Source organism: Pristiophorus japonicus, chromosome 16 (genome assembly GCF_044704955.1).
Source record: "Pristiophorus japonicus isolate sPriJap1 chromosome 16, sPriJap1.hap1, whole genome shotgun sequence".
NCBI lineage: Eukaryota > Metazoa > Chordata > Chondrichthyes > Pristiophoridae > Pristiophorus > Pristiophorus japonicus.
In genome coordinates, this window is record NC_091992.1 from 3,620,631 (window position 1) to 3,640,282 (window position 19,652).

The 19,652-nt window shown below is 46.1% G+C and overlaps 1 protein-coding gene across 1 annotated transcript in view; it reads left to right on the forward strand.

Annotated features, from left to right (window-relative positions):
• Positions 1-8,174, forward strand: part of crk (v-crk avian sarcoma virus CT10 oncogene homolog) — a 29,382-nt gene extending 21,208 nt beyond the window's left edge. Inside the window, exon 2 of the mRNA XM_070856892.1 lies at positions 6,345-8,174. Within this exon, the coding sequence (XP_070712993.1) occupies positions 6,345-6,482 (138 nt within the window). The 3' untranslated portion in view covers positions 6,483-8,174. The remainder of the gene's footprint in view (positions 1-6,344) is intronic.
• The last annotated feature ends 11,478 nt before the right edge of the window (positions 8,175-19,652 follow it).

Genomic DNA, 19,652 nt, shown 5'->3' on the forward strand with positions numbered 1-19,652 from the left:
GCTCGCCGGCATTGTCTGCCCGGTGCCTCGCCCGTCTCGCGCCCCGCCTGCATTGTCCGTCTGCTTGGAGTGCTTTTAGCACACTTCGTTCAGTATCGTGATCTAAAACCTGACCTGTATAGAGAAAATTGTTTGGCTAGAATAAGAAATATAATAGACATGCTCGTAGAGTTCAGTGGTGCACATGTTCATGCCTTTGGGGAAGGAATATTTTGACCTGGCAGATCTGTACTTTTAACTTTGATTAATGAGGATGTTTTACCCCCGGGCCTCCCTTTTAAATAAAACAATAAAATGATGGAGAATTTTAGATTGACTTTTGTTTTTTCTAATCTTATTCTGTCTCTTCCCCTAAACCTTTTTCCTTGACTTTATTGAGGTGAGAAAAAGCAATGCTGTATGAAGTGTTGTTGCTGTGAACCACCAAGATAATAGCATCTCTGCTTCCCGTATGGTGAGACCTTTGTTCAAATAAAATGTCGCAAAAGGTTCAGCAGGGTATTGCTGCCTTTCCTTCTGTCACGGTGTGTAATGGGTTAAAAGCAGCGCCAGCCAGGTATGCAGCACACCCGCTTTACTTTTGAACTAGTCAGTGTTTTATCTTGGCCAGCTGTCCAAGGGTAGAGTCAAACCGTTTGATTCAATAGCAAGCATCTTGTGGGCCTGGTTCAAGTTATGTTTGCTTGACAGCTTTTGAGTTAAACTGTTTAAATCTGTCTGGTCCTGGTTGTTTTATTCAGACGGGTATTTTGCAGCCTGAATGGTTCAAATCAGCACTCTGAAGCCTTTTGATAGTTTCTGTGCATGGTGAGAAAAGGGAAAAGTACGGTTTGCTGTTATCTTGTACTTATTTGGGGTAATTTGCTTGTGCTGTCATTACTACTGTTCACTGTTGCTTGTTAATAAATTGGTTTGGTTAAAGGCTGAGGCAAGGTGCAGTACAACGTTATTCTGCTGCCTTTTGAAGATGAGGGAAATCACTTGGTCAAACCAGTCAGCCAAAGTAGAATGGTTGTGCTTTAAATCTCTGGGCATGCTACTGATTTGCTGAGGAATCTGGGCAAGTGGAGGCACACTCTGGGGGAAATAGAGACTAGAATGCTCACTTACAGAATGGCGCAACAAAAAAAATAGAGTTTGGAAAAGTCCATTAGAAGGAAAATTATGATTAAAGCATTGGGGATGATTCAGTCTGCCTGTTCAGGAGCTGAATGCACATTGGAGGGATTGGAAACCTTTGACTGATTCAGCATGTTACTTTCATTTATACTGCATCTTTAGTGTCGAAAAACATCCCTGCATTAATCTTGTGTCTGTACACATCTAGCTATTCATCACAATTATATGGGGGGGAAAAACTGGATTTTAACCATAATTGGTTTCTGGGAAAGGGAATCCGTAATGGGCAAAGTACTTACTCAGCTGTACATTTACAAACTGTGTACACTACATAGGTGACTGTTTCATTTTTAACATTTCAGACTGAAGATCTCCACATTGGGTCCCTAGGGAGAGGGCTAGTCACCTCAATCCGAGGAGTCTGGGACATTGAAACCATCTAGTGTAAAGGGTGGGGGGGAGGTGCAGGTCAGGATAGGGTGATAAATTTAATCTTAGTCAATTATTTGTTTGTGTACAGTGGCCAGGTACTCGGAACCCAAAATACCTTAAACCCCCCCCCCCAACACCATCCTTCCCATTTAAGGGACATAATCGATATTGCAACTTTTCTTGATTTTGTTGAAATGACTCACAGTTTGTATAGTTGCGGCTGATAGCATTCAGCACTTCCCCAGGTGTGTACGGGCATTGTAATGGCTGGGTGACTTATCCGTCTCAACCTGCCGCATTTCAAACGTCTGACTCCTTTGCCTGGAAGAATGTTGGTAGATAAGTTTGCTCTCTACGTTGAGATCTTTATGGGATCTGCTTACTCATTTGACCTTTTAGATGTTACGATTGCTGCATTCCAGTCATTGATCCTAAAGGCTATGACTGAAGTGATGCAATTTCCTCTGCTTTGTATTTTATGTTCTCTCCTTTCATGAAGGGTGATGTTTCCAGGGATGCCCACAACCCTCCAGAACCTTTTCCAAGTGGCTATTTTTTGTGTGGATGTAGGCAGGCTATTTGACTACAGAAGCATCACTGCCTCATAAGCCTGCTCTTGCCCTTGCCTGACATCCACATGCTTGCACCTTTGCAGCAGGAGTCACTAGATGTGTACCCTGGGCTGATGGTTAGCTCCCCCTCTTGAGGCCAGTTGTATTGCCCCTCCACTGTCAATCTGACTGATATCTTCAAACCTGGCACAGGCTGAGAATCGAACCGTGGATCTGCTTGGTGTGTGTGGCTCAGGCCCACATTTACCCACTCATCATCATAGGCAGTCCTTCGGAACCAAGGAAGACTTGCTTCCACTCCTGAAGTGAGTTCTTTGGTGGCTGAACAGTCCAATACGAGAGCTATAGACTCTCACAGGTGGGACAGATAGGCGTTGAAGGAAGGGGTGGGTGGGACTGGTTTGCTGCACGCTCTTTCCACTGCCTGCACTTGATTTCTGCATGCTCTCGGCATTGAGACTCGAGGTGCTCAGCGCCCTCCCGGATGCACTTCCTCCACTTAGGGCAGTCTTTGGCCAGGGACTCCCAGGTGTCATTGGGCATGTTGCACTTTTTTATCAGGGAAACTTTGAGGGTGCCCTTGTAATGTTTCCGCTGCCCACCTTTGGCTCGTTTGCCGTGAAGGAGTTCTGCATAAAGCACTTACTTTGGGAGTCTCGGGCGGAAGTGTGGTCAGTGCTTCAATGCTGGGGATGTTGGCCTGGACGAGGGCGCTGATGTTGGTGTGCCTGTACTCCCAGGAGATTTGTAGGATCTTGCGGATACATCGTTGGTGATATATCTCCAGCGACTTGAGGTGTCTACTGCATATCGTCCATGTATCTGAGCCATACAGGAGGGCGGCTATTACTACAGCCCTGTAGACCATGAGCTTGGTGGTAGATTTGAGGGCCTGGTCTTTGAACACTCTTTTCCTCAGGCGGCCGAAGGCTACACTGGCGCACTGGAGACTGTGTTGAATCTCCATCAATGTCTGCTTTTGTTAAGAGGCTTCCGAGGTATGGGAAATGGTCCACGTTGTCGAGGGCCACGCCGTAGATCTTGATGACTGGGGGGGCAGTGCTGTGCGGTGAGGACAGGCTGGTGGAGGACCTTTGTCTTACGGATGTTTAGCGTAAGACCCATGCTTTCATGTGCCTCAGTAAATACGTCGACTATATCCTGGAGTTCAGCCTCAATGTGCGCAGACGCAGGCGTCGTCCACGTACTGTAGCTCAACAACAGAGGTTGGGGTGGTCTTGGACCTGGCCTGGAGGCAGCGAAGGTTAAACAGCTTCTCACTGGTTCTGTAGTTTTCTACTCCAGCGGGGGGAGCTTGTTGACACTGAGGTGGAGCATAGCAGCGAGGAAGATTGAGAAGAGGGTTGAAGCGATGACTCAGCCCTGTTTAACCCTGGTCCGGACGTGGATTGGATCTGTAATGGATCGTTGGTAAGAATCACTGCCTGCATGTCATTGTGGAGCAGGCAAAGGATGTTGACAAACTTTTGGGGGCATCCGAAACGGAGGAGGACGCTCCATAGACCCTCGCGGTTGACAGTGTCAAAGGCCATGTATAAGGACTGGCACTGCTCCCTGCATTTTTCCTGCAGCAGTCACGCTGCAAAGATCATGTCCGTTGTGCCCTGTAGGGGACGAAATCTGCACTGTGACTCCAGGAGGAGCTCTTCGGCCACAGGGAGAAGACTGTTGAGGAGGACTCTCGTGACAACTTTCCCAGTGGCTGATAGGGAGATTGCCACAGTCGGACTGTCCCCCTTTTTTAAAGATGGTCACAATCACTGCATCTCTGAGATCTCCCGGCATGCTCTCCTCCCTCCACATGAGAGAGATAAGGTCATGTATCCGCGCCAACAGCGCCTCTCCGCCATACTTTAGCGCCTCAGCAGGGATTCCATCCGCTCCCGTAGCCTTGTTGTTCTTGAGTTGTCTTATGGTTTTTCCTACCTCGTGCAACGTTAGGGTTTCACTGAGATGGTAGCGGGATCGCATGCTGCGGGATGGAGTCAAAGGCAGAGTCTCGATTTTGAGGAGATCTTCGAAGTGCTTCTTCCAGCGGGAAAGCTAGGTTTTGTCCTTTAAATGTAAAGTTACAAAACAACCTTTCCTTCTTCATCATCATATAGTTTTCCGGTGGATTGGCAGTTACTGGCATTGGTGTGAATCATTCTTGACAATGATTTTTAACGCCTCTGCTTAATCGTTCTTGTACAAGAAATGTCTAATAAATTGGTGTCTGTCTGAAGTTCTACATATAACAGACCAAATTGCTATTTTGGAGAAACCGTTCCTAAACTATTGTGTAGTCAGTATCTGGCGTTGCCGGTCTTGGCTTGAATCCATGGCCAGTTGTCCAGACGTGCAATGACTGTGTAATGTTAAAGATGGGAATCTGCAATGTTGGCGATGGATACGATGTGGGGCTAGAAGCTCCAATAAGATCAAGCAGGAGTCCTAGAATGTTACAGCACAGAGGGCCAACCCATCCGTCTGCCCTGATTTGTTTCTCCATATGAGGCAGCGACTTCTGGAAAGTAACATGGGTGGAAATGTGAGGGCACGGAGTTTGTGTAATAGCTGGGCAGTGGTTGCAATCTGGAGCTAGCGTGCAGAACTGAACTAGATGGCTTTGGTCTTGTTAAAGTCTCGTCCTGGCTCATGCAGGACTTGGTGTCCGATAGCACAGTGGTAGTGGAGAAGTAAAGCTAGGAGTCAGCGGCCTGTATATCCTCTGTATTGAAGAGCGAGGCAGCAGTCACAAAGGAAGTCGGTGATTTTGACATGGGTGGTCTCGGTGATGTGGACAGAAGTGAAACCAGATTGGTGGGATTTGGACAGGGAGCAGTGGGAGAGGTGAATGCCGATCGGGCAGAGTTCCTACTGTAGTTTATAACTATCTGTTAGAGAAGCACAATGCGTTGAAGGAGGTGGATTGGTGCACAGCAGATTGATCACTCGGCTAGTTGCCAGTCACAGTTCAACAGTGAGGGTGCGGGAAAGCACCAAGCAGTGATCAATCACCACCTACTGCCACTGCCACCTCGTTGCTGCTGATTGACACAGGACTTGAAAGCACACTGGGACAATATCATCACGTGCGAGCTCTACCTCACTACCACTCCTCTCGACCCCGCCACGGTCTCAGTTGTCACACTGCTTGTCTGACATCCAGATCTGGGTGAGCAGGAATGTTCTCCAATTGAATATTGGGAAGACTGAAGCCAATGTTCTCTACCCACTGACTCCATCCCTCTCCCCAACTTCTGTTTGAGGCTGAATCAGACTGTTCGCAATCTTGGTGTTGTATTTGACCCTGAAAGGAGCTTTCGACCACCTATCCGCAGCATAATTAAAGCTGCCTATTTCCCCCTCCATAACATCGCCCGTCTCTGCCCCTGCTTCAGCTCATCTGCTACTGAAGTCCTCATCCATGGCTTTTATACCTCTAGACTTGACTATTCTAATGCACTCCTGGCTGGTCTCCCACATTCTACCCGACTGAAACTAGAGGTGATCCAAAACTCGGCTGCCCTGTATTCAAATTCGTACCAAGTCTTGCTCACCCATCACCCCTGTGCTCGCTGACCTACATTGGCTTCTGTTTAAGCAATGCCTCAATTTCAAAATTCTCATCCTTATTTTCAAATCCCTCCCTATCTCTGTAATCTCCTCCAGCCCCACAACCCCCCTGAGATGTCTGCGCTTCTCTAATTCTGCCCTCTTGAGCATTCCAGATTATAATCGTTCAACCGTTGCCTTCAGCTGCCTTCAGCTGCCTGGGCCCCAAGCTCTGGAACTCCCTCCCTAAACCTCTCCCTCTCTTTGCTCCTTCAAGGCGCCCCTTAAATCCTCCCTCTGACCACGCTTTTGGTCACCTGCCCTAATTTCTACTTATGCGGCTCAGTGTCAATTTTTTTTAAATCTCATACTACTCCTGTGAAGCGCCTTGGGATGTTTCACTACGTTAAAGGCGCTATATAAATACAAGTTGTGGTTGTGAGGCCTGTTGCAACTCTTTCCTAATCCAATGACTGACCTTACTGCGTGACCTGTGAAATTGTTGGAATTGTTGCTGATGGAAGTGTTGAGACTCTCGGGCAAGTGTCCATGAGGGTCCTGCGGAAGGGACTCTTGTGTTGCACCACTTTGATATTGTCCTGTTTAAAGCTGTTGCATATTAATTTTGGCTTGTGTTGTGACCTGTTCTGTTTGTTTTTGTAGGTTGGTGACCTAGTGAAGGTAACCAAGATCAATGTGAGTGGCCAGTGGGAAGGAGAGTGTAATGGCAAACACGGTCACTTCCCTTTCACCCACGTCCGGCTCCTGGATCAACAGAACCCCGAGGAGGACCTGAGCTGAGTGTGTTTGTTTTTTAAAAAACAATGATTTGAATTACGGATGGGAACAAGCTTTCTGTGGTTCCGTTTCTTCCCCACACCTCTCCCCCAAGACTTTGGCCCTTTGACGTTTATACTAGCCCTGTAAGATCACACTTGACTCAGATATGAACCGCCCTCTGTGTCTGCAGCCTGTGGATCGCAGTGAAGAATGAACAGTGCTGGTGTATGTGTTGCCTCTCATCTCTGACTTAACGGTTATGTTCATTGGTGCTTGAGATATGGGACATCCACATGATGCGCAACCTTGTTGGGGTATCTGTCCTACTCTGGAGCTGTCAATCAAGCTGTCAATCATAGCGCTGGCTCCTCCCTAACCAATACGAATTGATATCCACGCAAGTGTTCTGGCCAGTTAATCAGGATGTATGTGTGAGAATATGTAACGAGTGAGCAGAGCTCCCCAGTGGCCAAATGGATAACAACACCTATTGTGCAGCACAAAGCTTACAGACCAGGTTCTGTGCTGAGTTAGCAGGGAAATTACAATTTTCCTTGGTGTCCTGAACTAGAAAGGGACAGACGGGGGAGGGGGGGGGGGGTGGAAATGAACCAGATTTCCTGCCCCTGGTAGTTACCCAGTCACCCCTGTTGGAGACTACCTATGTGAACTTTGGGTGAGGACTAGGTCCAAGCCTGCTGTGGTGCCCTCTGCGGTTGAGCAGCCCACTGACGCTTGCATGTGAAGAATGTCCGTTTGGGTGAGCTATTCGGGGGCTGGCGCAGTGGAACTGTCCCCCCAGCACTAACCAACGGCATGAGGAGAGGAGATAAATGGTTAATCAGCCTCTTTGTTACATGCTCTCACACATTAACTTTGCAGTTCATAGTTTCATAGTTGTAAATACTAAACACTACTGAATGGGGATATATCTTGCTAATTTTAGCTGATTTCAGGTGCTTTAATAAGCAAATGATTATGTTCTAAACCGCCTGTGAATCACTAACAATCATGCTAAATGATTTTTTATGGGAACCATTAGAAACACTACTTTGTGTAGACAACCGAGGTGTCTGCATTGGAAACGGGCCTTCAGCCGATTCGATGTCACTGGCTTCACTTGAACTCTAAATATGAACTGGTGCTTTACCATTTCACCGTGAGGCCACGCTTAACCTCAAAATAAATGCAATGCCACTTACTCCAAATGCAGCCTTCTCCCAGGATCTTTTGCCAAAAATAAAACCCTGAAAAATGCCAAGACTTTATAAGAAAATGCAAGTGTAGTTTGTATTCTAACGTGCTGTCATGTCTGGGATAGCTGCAAAACCAAACACTAAACAGCTAACACTAAACGAGGGGAGGGGAGGCCGGTTTCGACCTGTGTTTGCTATTAATAATGTGATGTAAAAACAGTTCCCCCTGATGGGCAAGAACAGTGAATTGATCAGGTTAATGTTTTATCTCCTTGGACGCATGCCTGATGTCAGATGTTCGAGTACACCTGGGCGTTACAAGACACAGATTTCCAAACCATCTCGATGGAAGTGCTCTCTTGGCATCAGGCACTGGCTGCACTCTGGCATATTGCTCAGACTGTTCCTGCCTGTAAATTGCGAGGTGGGGTCCAACATACCTTGTGTTCCCATCCTTACTTTGAATAACGTGACATTGCTCTCCTGAAGCGAGTGAGTGTCCACAGGATGTGAAAAATCTAAAAAAAAATGATACAGGAAGATGTAAAGAAATACCAAGTACTTGGACGTGTTCTTCTGAACTGACCTGGGTGTCTTAATCTCTTACTGATGTTACATACAGCACAGTTGAATATAACTTCTAACTTTTTCCAAAATTGTTTGTTTTTTTTGCAAAGGTCCTGTGCTTTTCTTTGCATTATTCCAACTCGTGTTCTAATTTCAGGTTGTAATGAAATTCTGTAATTGTTTTTGCTCTGTGACTTACAACTGTAACAAAATCAGGACCTGGATGTATGTATTCTAGGTTTGCTAAGTGACCACTTTTTCCTTAGACCCATCGGCTGTGAACGTTAAGCAGGTTGCAGAATGCATCATGGAGAACCAGGGTGTGGGGTGAATCCAGGGCTGGAAACACTCGAGGTGAGTTACTGGTGGAGAAAAGGCTCAGAGCGTTAGTTGAAAGGGATGGGGGAAGACGATTCTCTTCAATAGAATCTAATGGGCAGCAAAGCTAAACTTTATTATTAAAGTTAAACACTTGGTCACACCGTTTTATGCAACTTCAATGATTGTCATTTGAAGCCTGTACTTTCGGTAGCCTTGTGGTAACTGGATATTTCCCCCTGCACTATACTTCCGAATGATGGGTTATTCCACGTTGGGAGCAGTGGTATCCTTTTGTCTTCCTCATCTGCTGTCAGTACCATGGAGCTGAATTCTAATCTGGACCATGTGTGTACAGCTTGCTATCATGAGCGAAATTAGGAAATAGAAATTGGACCTGTAACTGCTTCACTTATCTCAACTGCTGTGAGGTTTCAGCTGACGCAGTGTCACCAGGGCTCATGGGTGTCGAAAAACATCAACCCCGCCCCCACCCCCGTTTCAAAAGCTGCACAGATGTGATATAAATGATTTTCAACACCTCACTCAAAATAAAGTGAGATCAATAAAAGGGATGGCACAGGTTTCTGCTGACAGCAGTGAATGTCCTGGTATCGCCCTGGAAATGTACTTGTGAGGAATTTGTATTTTGGTGTGCAGATGCAGTTTGGGGTGATGGACTGACGTGCACGGGTGCCCCCTGCCTATCTTCAAGTGCTTCCTCTGTGCCCACAGGCTCCATACTGGAGTATAAAGAGGAGCTGAATGTGAACGTGTAGGCACGTGACTTTTCTGGGGTGCTTCAGGCAGTGCTGAAGAGAGAAGCTTCATGAGTTGCCTGGTGCTTAACGTGTGCAGTGACTTCCCAAGCTGCCTAAATTAAATTCATTTATGCTTTTTTTTAAAAATAGCACTGGTCCATGGAGCAATGGGAACGGAATGCACCCTTTGTGTTTGAGAAAAGTTGGTCATTAGTTTAGGGAGGAGCTGCAACAGGCCAACAAAGATCACATTAATTGGTGGTGGGATGAGATGGGGGCGGATGAAACCCTGCAGTATTGGAGGTACAGGGCTGGACACTCGTAGTGCCCATTGGCTTGTTGCCTTGTTATTGTTACACCTCCTTGCCAAAGGTTGAAAGAGACACAAGTGACCCTTTCCAGCTGGGGCGGATATATTAATGGCGTGGGCTTTGTTTCCTGTTGGTCACTCTGCTCATCCTAGCTGTAACCGTGCACAACATGGGATCTGTGCCAATCAGTATTTTAATAATCTTGTATAAAATTATCAAGGCCCTTCAGTGGCACAGTCTCTCAATCATGTTTTACTAATCAATACTTGTCTTGCTAAAGTTGTGTGAATATTATGGCGTTTGATAGCTCCGTTAAGGCAGTGTGGATATTGAAGCTTTCATTCTTGTGGGGGCTCGATACTTTAGCCAAGCCCCTCGAGCTTGTCGCACCTTTTCTGCACAGCTCCATTGCACACTGAGGCTGCTTCACTGTTACTCAGTGATCGTTTTTGTGACATTTGAAGTTCCTTTCTGCAGCGTTCTGTCCAAGGCTTCTCTCTCTATGCTACTTTTCTGTTCACGAAGACTGGCTGAACTATTAGCTGTCCGACATCCGCTGACTCAGCACGGACCAGGGATGGGACCTGTTCTCTGTAGCTCAACTCATTGGATGAAGTTGTTAGTGGAGCTGCAATAATTAACTTTTTTTTAAAACTAATTTTCACCCCTTCCCGGGTCCTTTTGCTATTCTACAGACGAAGGGGCAGTCAGCACAACACTAGATTTCAGCCGATGCCAGGCATACCTCTTGCGACTGGTATTTTTGTCACTACAGAACTGCGGGTCGTTTTTATATTGCTGCTGTGAAGCTTGAGTAAGAACTCTCAAAACCTCCTGACTAACGCTCGCCCTTTTTCCATTTACCAGCCAAGTCCAACGCATTTTTCGCTGCATCTGATGGGCATTCTTGGGGGCCAGGGACAGTCGGGTCCAGGTTCTGTTGGTGCAGAGATTATTGAGGGTCAGTATTTGACGTACTGGGATCCTCCTGATACTAGTATACTGTCAACCTAATAGTGCCTTTTAAATGCCTATGTAATGAGCCCATGTGTAGAGGTATTTGCAACCTCAGAGAAACGGGTATTGCTCACTGGGGCTGTCTGTGCGATGTAGTGATTCATTTGTTGAGTATTCTGAATGTAGTTGATTTCACACATGCACACGCCACATTAAATGCTCAGCATGTGGTAGCAGAAAGTGTCTTCTCCCGGACTGTCTGTGACTGTACCCCTGGTAGCTCAGTCGCGTGCTAGTTCCATCCATAGTCTCAGACAGGATTACTGCAGCTGATGGCCACTGGTAAGTATTAGGAGGTGGATGAGAACGAGATAAGGCTTAGTTGTGATGCCTCTACAGTCGACCAGCCTGTCGAGGCTCAGACATGAAGAATGGTCACTGAATGCCTGTGGAATCCATTCCCCATTCAAGGGGAAGATTGGAGAATAGCCTGGTCTTGTTCAATGAATAATTGGGGCGGGGGACACGATCGATCTCACTAGTTTAAATACTGGTATCCTTTGCAAACCATGTCAATTGGGTTGCTCAGCCCTGATGTACAGACTTAAGTTAACTCGGGCAGCTGTGCCAACCTACAGGGTTCTCTCCTCATCTGCAGATTGAATTGGCAACTAAATCTTGTATTTGAACCCAAAATAGATTATTTTATAACCATGCAGGATTAAAACCTGAACAGGGACATTTTAAAATTGTCCTGCATTTACAATAATTTTAAATAAACTAATTTAAATGTATATAATTAGATTAGCGAGAAATGATAAACATTTAACAGTTTGGGGTTGCAGATATCCTAAAGGACTTTGAGAGCCCCTCTCCAGCCTCAGCAGGTTGAAAGTTCCACATTGCTGCAGCAAGTGTTTGATTTTTGGGGAGGCTGAGGTTGAAGCATAAATCTTTCTATCTGCTGAAACGAGTGGTGTGAGTTGGAGACTGTTTGGGGAGTGTGAGCGCTGGGTTTGATCTTGTGGTCGAGTTTGAGGCGTTGCTGGTATTCCAGTGTTGCTCAACTCCGTGACTGAAGTGCATCGTGCTATTAACCCGACTTGAATTTGACTTTTGTTGTTTTTTTACCTGGGCGGGTGCTGAATGGGTTTGACACAATTTGTGGTCGCAAGTAATTTTGTGTCTTTCCACATCCTTCAACTCTCTTTGAAGCGCTGTGGTATAAACTGCTTTAATTGGGGAAGAGTTAACTGATAAAGTGGGAACTCTCTGCTGTTAAATCTTGTTACATTTGTTTTAAATTTACTATAAATCTCAGGCAAAATAATTTGAGTGAGTGCTGGAGGCCTTGCGTTCTTTACTGTAATATTTCCCGATTTTATTATAGGAACTGCAATTTTATTAACTTGGGAGAGGAGAGGCTGATATATCTTTTTACCCCCGCCATCAGATATCTGGTAAGCGGACCAAAATGGAATTGAACTATTAATCTGTCGTTTTGTATAAAACAATTATCCCCTCAAAAATCGATGCAGACATACCGTGCCCAGTTCTGACATTTGAAGCATTGTGATGTGAGTCATAAAAATGACGGCATCACAGGAGTCCATTCACCCAGATCATCTGTACCTGTGCCATGCTAGTTCTTTAACTGGAGCTATCCATCTTAATCCCATTCCTCCCTGCCCCCCTCTCTTTTTATATTCTCCACTTTGAACTTTAGAAGTATAGTACTTATTCCATTTCCATTGTAAATATTAGTCACTGCCTCAATAGCTTCTTGTAGTGAATCTGCCGCTGGTCTAATTACCCTCTGTGGGGTGATTTAAACAAATGTTCCCTATTGTCTCCACTCAGGATTACTAGAAGTGATTTTCACAGGTCACAAAGCCTTTTTAGATTCACCCTCTCCCTTAACCCTGCCGGTTTATTTTAAATGTTTTTTTAGTTTTTTTTTCCATAACTAACCTTTTTATTTCTGGTATCCTAATGATTCTTCACTACCTCAGCTCCATTTCCCTGCCTTTGCTCCCGAGCCCTTGAGTACCTTTGCCCAACAAATATATTACCCATACAAAAGCAAAATACAGCGGATGCTGGAAATCTGAAATTAAAAAAAAAAAAAAAAAATCTTACTGACCTTGGTCTTGAAAATCTCAATTGCCCAGCATTCACAGACTGCCAAGTTTGAAAATTTGTGTCTCTCTCTCTGTTTTTCTCTGTCTCTCTGTCTCTCTGTCTCTCTGTCTCTCTGTCTCTCTGTCTCTCTGTCTCTCTGTGTCTCTCTTTTATTACTACTTGCTTTCAGCCTCAATGTATTACTTCCCATTTTCCACCATGAACTGTATCTGCTCCCTGTCTGCCCAGTCCGCTAACTTGTCTCTATCCTCTTCCTCAGTTTATCCTGGCTCTAATTTGGTATTTTTTAAAAAACTTTATTTTTGTGCCGTGCCATTCTAAAATTGTGAAGTGGGGTATGACGGCTTGTTGTCTTGACGGCCCAATCACTGCAAATCCTGAACTCAGTGACTGAGATATCGAGCTGGCAACTGCTTGCAAACTTGAATATTTGTTTTTTTGCTAACTTTTTTTTCCAGACACTACATGATTTGCACTGCTAATAAAACTAAATGCTTTTTATTTTGCTAAACACTTTTTGTAAACACTAGTTGGTTATTTTCTAACAATGAAATGTTTTTAAAAAATGAGATTGTTATTAACTGTCAGCAGTGCCAGACCCCCAGTGCAGCAATGGCTGTGTCTGCGGTGTGCGATATGGTGCTGGGGAAGGAAACGGTGCTGAAATGGAGACCTGTCACATACAAAGCTCCTTGCCCCGAGTTTTGGCCGTGGCTGCAGCCAATGGGAATACAGCTCCACATCCTGGGCTGCCTCGGCCTCTGTGCTTGGGATTCTGAGCGGTTGGCATCAGAGGTGCGCCGTCCAGCGCTCCGACATTGTGGGCCAGTGTGGTGTGATTGGCAGCAAAGAACACGCGGTCCAACAGTTGATCAGTCTGCCCCCCCTTCCACCCAGTTATAAAACTGTGTGTGTGTTTTGTTAATGCCGGATGTTTCGATACACTTGAGCGAATCATTGAGTATCAGCAATGGTTGTTGCACAGGCCGGATCTACCTGGGTCTGACGTGAACAAGGGCAGTCGGGTAACACTTGTGCTGCAAGATGGAAATGGAAAAGTGTAATGCTGGCTGAGTGAGCGGGCGGGGTAGGATTGACACACAAAACACTTGAAAGACCTGCCGTGTGCAGTCTCCTTTTTCCCCCCCCCTCCATTTGCTGTTTGATGAGATTTACTGGAATTACACAGCAGCTCGAAAGGCATCTGAGAAGGACAGATGGGTTAACGCTGTAGGTGGGAGTTAATTGGAGGGATAGGGGGGTTGATTGATTGGAGGAAGGGGGCGCGGGTTAACTGGGTGGGAGTTGATTGGAGGGGTGGAGGGGTTAATGCTGTGGGTGGGAGTTTATTGGAGGGGGAATGGGGGTTCTCACCTGCCTCTGCCATGCGGCCCAACCAGTTCTTCGTACCCTTTACTCTCCGACCTATCGGATTGATGAGTCCCGATGGGACCATTTCCTCTACTGGGAAATAAGGGTAGGACTGACAGCAAGAAAGGTAGTCCACCCACCCCGCAGATTAAGAAATGAGCTCTGTATTTCCCCTGAAGGCTCGGTGGATGGATGCGTTGTTGGTTGTGGTACTGAGCCCCTCGCAAAGGCCCCAAGTTCTGATCCTGGTCTGTGAAGCGTTGGCTGATCTCCAAGTGGGGGGGCGGGGGGGGGGGGGGTAGAAGCAGTGATTGGAGGGCAATCAGCTAGAGTTCCTGCTTCTTCCTGATCACTGTCCAATGAACACTTCGAGGAAGTGCATGGATGTTAAGTGAGGACAGGATGAGCTCCCTGTACTGGACCCCCATGGCCAAATAGGCACTCTGTCTTGGCTCCCGTGTGATTGGTTGCCAGATTGCATGGTGCCGGGCCTGAGTAGCTGCTGCCCCACCGAGGGCTCTGCATTTCCAGGAGAGGAGGCAAAGTAGAGCAAATTCAGCAAGAGCAGTGAGTGGCTGAATTTCTCTGCATTGCAGCAACATGTGGCCACAGGTCACTTGGCAAAGATGTGTGTGTGAGGAATGTTTTAGAATTTTATACAAGGGTAAGATCCTGCTGTTCATGTACAAAGCATTGCTGAGGCCATTTAGACTTTAAACGGGTTGATTTGATAAGGTTTTGAGCCTGGTGGCTGGAACAGAATTGAATTCTTCACACTCACTAACTCATTTCGATCATGGTACAGCAGAAACCCCTGCTCCATGAAGTCTCGAACAGTCAATCAATTCATCTTGGAGCATTCCTCAGTGACACAGAATTGTTTATCCCCCACCTGCCCACACGCAGTGAAATCTCTGTGCGGGAGGGGGGGGGGGAACTTGAGCTGTACGTTTGGCATGTGTGTGTGAGTCACACACCAGTTTTTAAAGATATGTGATTCAGCAATATGTATCTGATATTTTATCCGTGCAGCGAGGAGGCGATGTCCTATTTGAAGCCTGTCTGCATGGATGTGACTCATCAGTTTGAGGACTTCGGGGTACAGATGCAGTACTGGGGCGTACAGACCGGGGGTTGGGGAAGTCCCAGATTCTTCCAACTCACCCCCCCCCCCCAAACCCCAGTTTGTGTGCTGCATTTGCTGATTTCAGCCAAGGCAGCAGTGGGGGGGGGGGGGGGGGGGGATACAGGGGAACCACAGTGGGGCTCAGTGCTACTGGTTTAGGGTTGAGCACAATCAACCAGGGCTTCTGACCCTGAATACAGTTGTTGCCCTGCTGTGGAGCTGGATGTCTGTTGAAGTTGGGAGAGAGTTTCACCATGATGCCCCCCATGTTTAAATAGCCAGCTGATGCTCGGTGCTGCCGGTGTATGTGCGATTGTACCCCAGCCAGCACTCTGCACCATCAGGAGAGGAGTGGAACCGGGGCAAGGGTATGGTGACATGTACTCAGTATTTTTTTTACACAACTTTCTGTGGTGGGCTGGAGTGATGTGGGAATGAATAATGCAGCGTGTGCATTGTGGATGGGCCAGGCACCACTATAACCACGCAAGACTTGCTGGTAATTTGCCGATGTTTTTATTGTCTGCCCGACCCCCCCCCCCCCCCCCCCCCTCCCTGTTGTGGACGGATTGAAGAGAATGGTCTGAGCATTTGAAAAGTAGACTTGTATTCTCTGGTTTGCATTTGATCCAGAGCTGGCCCTGTATTTAGGGTTGTGTCTGAGACCAAGCCTGTATCATCAATACAAACAGGAGCAAAAAAAACGCAACACATTTCCATCTTGCAATTAATGTATTTCCTCTCAAAGCCACAGCGATCAGCCGTGAGGGACTCTGGATATTTGCTGGGGAGAGGGTTTGATTTGGGACTGGTTTTGCCCTGTTTTTTTCATTATTTATAATATATATAATATATATATATATATATATATATTATATATAATGGGAAAGCTCAATCCATGTAGGCGGTTCATCGCTGCTCTCCCTCAGTAAATGTCAATCAATGTTTCAAGATGCGGTTATTTTTGTAATTGTACTGTACCCTTGTTGATCTGTTGGGAGGGGTCATTCTGGGTTATTACTGTGGAGATCTTAATGCATTGTTAATATGAAGAGATGTACCATCTACAACACTATATTCTCCATGACAATTAAAATCCACCTTTATTTTCTGTAGCATGTACTGTAATGTATGTTTATTATACCTAGCAAATAAAATCACTTGAGAAATGAGTGCTGTGTAATGTCTGCTTGTCCCAGGGTGAAATGATTCACTTTACAAAGTGCTGCGCTAGGCGCTGCTTCAAGACCCATCATCTAGGGTGATCTTTCAATGTAATTGTCGGAGTGCTGCATTGTCTCAGGTAACACAGGTTCCCGCCTGGCACTGCAAGGATAATGATGATCCTATTCAAAGAGGAGCAGGGAAATCTCCTCGTGTTCAGGCCCAACATTCCTCCCTCTTTCGGATGACACGTTTAAACTGAGACTCCCACTGCTTTCTTGGGTGGACGTAAAAGATTTTGGCCACTATTTCGAAGAAGTACAGGGTAGTTCTTCCCAGTGTCCTGGGGTCAATAATTATTCCTCAACCAACATCACTAAAAATAGGTTATCTGGTCGTCATCACAATGCTGTTTGTGGGAGCTTGCTGTGCGCAATTTGGCTGCCACGTTTCCTGCATTACCAGTGACTACACTCCAAAAGTACTTCATTGGCTCTAAAGTGCTTTGGGATGTTCTGAAGTTGTGAAAGGCGCTATATAAATACAAGTTCTTTCCCTCAACTAACATCCAGAACATGGGAACAGGAGGAGGCCATTCAGCCCTTTGAACCTGTTCTGCAATTCTATTTGGATTGTGGTTGATCTGTACCTCAACTTAACTTGCCCGTCTTTGATTCATGTCACTTGATAAATCTGTCGATTTCAGTCCTGAAAGCTCCAGTTGATCCCAGCAACCACAGCCTTTAGGGAGACAGCGTTCCAGATTTCCACTAGCATTTGTGGAAAAAGAGCTTACTGATTTCACTTCTCAAATGACCCAGCTCTGATTTTATGATGCCCCCTGTAAGAGCAAATAGTTTTTTCTATCTAGCCTATTGAATCCCTTTTATCGTTTTAAACACCTTTCCGATTAACCTTCTGAACTCCAAGGATGATGCTGGAGCAGAGAGCTGTTTATGCAAGTGTCTGCACTTCAGCAAATAGTTCACTGTTGGGTGTTGAGAGGTTTGGGTGGTGTGATGTGATGTTGTGTAACTGTTGGATCCAATTCCCATCACGACAAGTGGGAATAGACTGGATGTTGGGCGGGTCTTTCCCCAGGGAGCAGTGAGTCTCTGGAATGTGTTGCAGGCTGGTGTGGTGGGTGCTGACTCTGTCTGTGAGAGAGAACCGGTTCCTGACTGGGCCCGAGATCGCATCCTAGAGACGGTCAGTGTCTTTACAGAGAACACTGGGTCTGTGACATCTGCACTGGTTTCCATTCCCAGATGGGCTCGGAGAGGAATTTTCCAGACCCTTATTGGTCCTGGTTTTTGCCTGTCCCAGGAGATTACGTGGGGGTGAGGTGGGTAGACGTGTTTAGTCACGACATTCTGGCCATCGTGGTGTGGGGTCGGCTTGATGGACCAGCTGGTCTCTTCCTGCCTGTCATTTCCATAAGTTTGCATCAAATGGGTCTGAAAGCTTGGGGGTGGGGCTTAAATCTGAACCATTTTCATTGGTCTGTTTTGGTGCCCAGTTCAGCATGAAGGTATACGTAGTGGGAGGGAATGGGGTTCAGTTCACACCCCCAGTCTGTGCTGACTTGGATGTTCGCAGTTATTGTCTGTACAACTGACCAGGTGGGGTGGGAAACATAAGAACATAAGAAATAGGAGCAGGAGTGTAGGCCATTTGGCCCCTCGAGCCTGCTGCGCCATTTAATACGATGATGGCTGATCTGATCATGGACTCTGCTCCACTTCCCTGCCTGCTCGCATAAACCTTTATTCCCTTATTGCTCAATTAGTGTCTCTCCACCTTAAATATATCCAATGACCCAGCCTCCACAGCTCTCTGGGGCAGAAAATTCCACAGATTTACAACCCTCAGAGAAGAAATTCCTCCATCTCTGTTTTAAATGGGCGGCCCCTTATTCTAAGATTATGTCCCCTAGTTTTAGTTTCCCCTATGAGTGGAAATATCCTCTCTGCATCCACCTTGTCGAGCCCCCTCATTATCTTATACATTTCGATAAGATCACCTCTCATTCTTCTGAACTCCAATGTATATAGACCCAACCTACTCAACCTATCTTCATAAGTCAACCCCCTCATCTCCGGAATCAACCTAGTGAACCTTCACTGAACAGCCTCCAATGCAAGTATATCCTTCCTTTTTAAATAGAGACCCCAAAACTGGACGCAGTACTCCAGGTGTGGCCTCACCAATACCCTGTTGTCGCAGGACTTCCCTGCTTTTATACTCCATCCCCCTTGCAATAAAGGCCAACATTCCATTTGCCTTCCTGATTACTTGCTGTACCTGCATACTAACTTTTTATGTTTCATGCACAAGGATCCCCAGGTCCCTCTCTACTGCAGCATTTTGCAATTCTTCTCCATTTAAATTATAATTTGGTTTTCGTTTTTTTTTAATTCTTTCTCCCCCCCCCCCCCCCCCCCCCCCCCCCCCGCCAAAGTGGATAACCTCACATTTCCCACATTATACCCCATCTGACACATTTTTGCCCACTCACTTAGCCTGTCTATATCTCTCTGCAGATTTTTTGTGTCCTCACAATTTGCTTTCCCACCCATCTTTGTATCATCAGCAAACTTGGTTACATTACACTCGGTCCCTTCATCCAAGTCATTAATATAGATTGTAAATAGTTGAGACCCCAGCGCTAATCCCTGCGGCACCCCACTAGTTACTGATTGCCAACCGTAAAATGACCCATTTATCCTGACTCTCTGTTTTCTGTTAGTTAGCCAAACCTCTATCCGTGCTAATATATTGCCCCCACCCCTGTGAACTTTTATCTTGTGCAGTAACCTTTTATGTGGCACCTTATCGAATGGCTTCTGGAAATTCAAATACACCACATCAATTGGTTTTCCCCTTATCCACCCTGCTCGTTACATCCTCCAAGAACTCCAGCAAATTTGTCAAACATGATTTCCCTTTCATAAAACCATGCTGACTCTACTTGATTGAATTATGCTTTTCCAAATGTCCTGCTACTGCTTCCTTAATAATGGACTCCAGCATTGTTCCAACCACAGATGTTAGGTTAACTGCTTTCCTGCTTTCTGTCTGCCTCCTTTTTTAAATAGGGGTGTTACATTTGTGGTTTTCCAATCCGCTGGGACCTCCCCAGAATCCAGGGAATTTTGGTAGATTACAACTAATGCATCTACTAGCTCTTCAGCCACTTCTTTTAAGACTCTAGGATGTCAGCCATCGGGTCCAGGGGACTTGTCTGCCTTTAGTCCCAGGGAAATTACCCTGGGTTG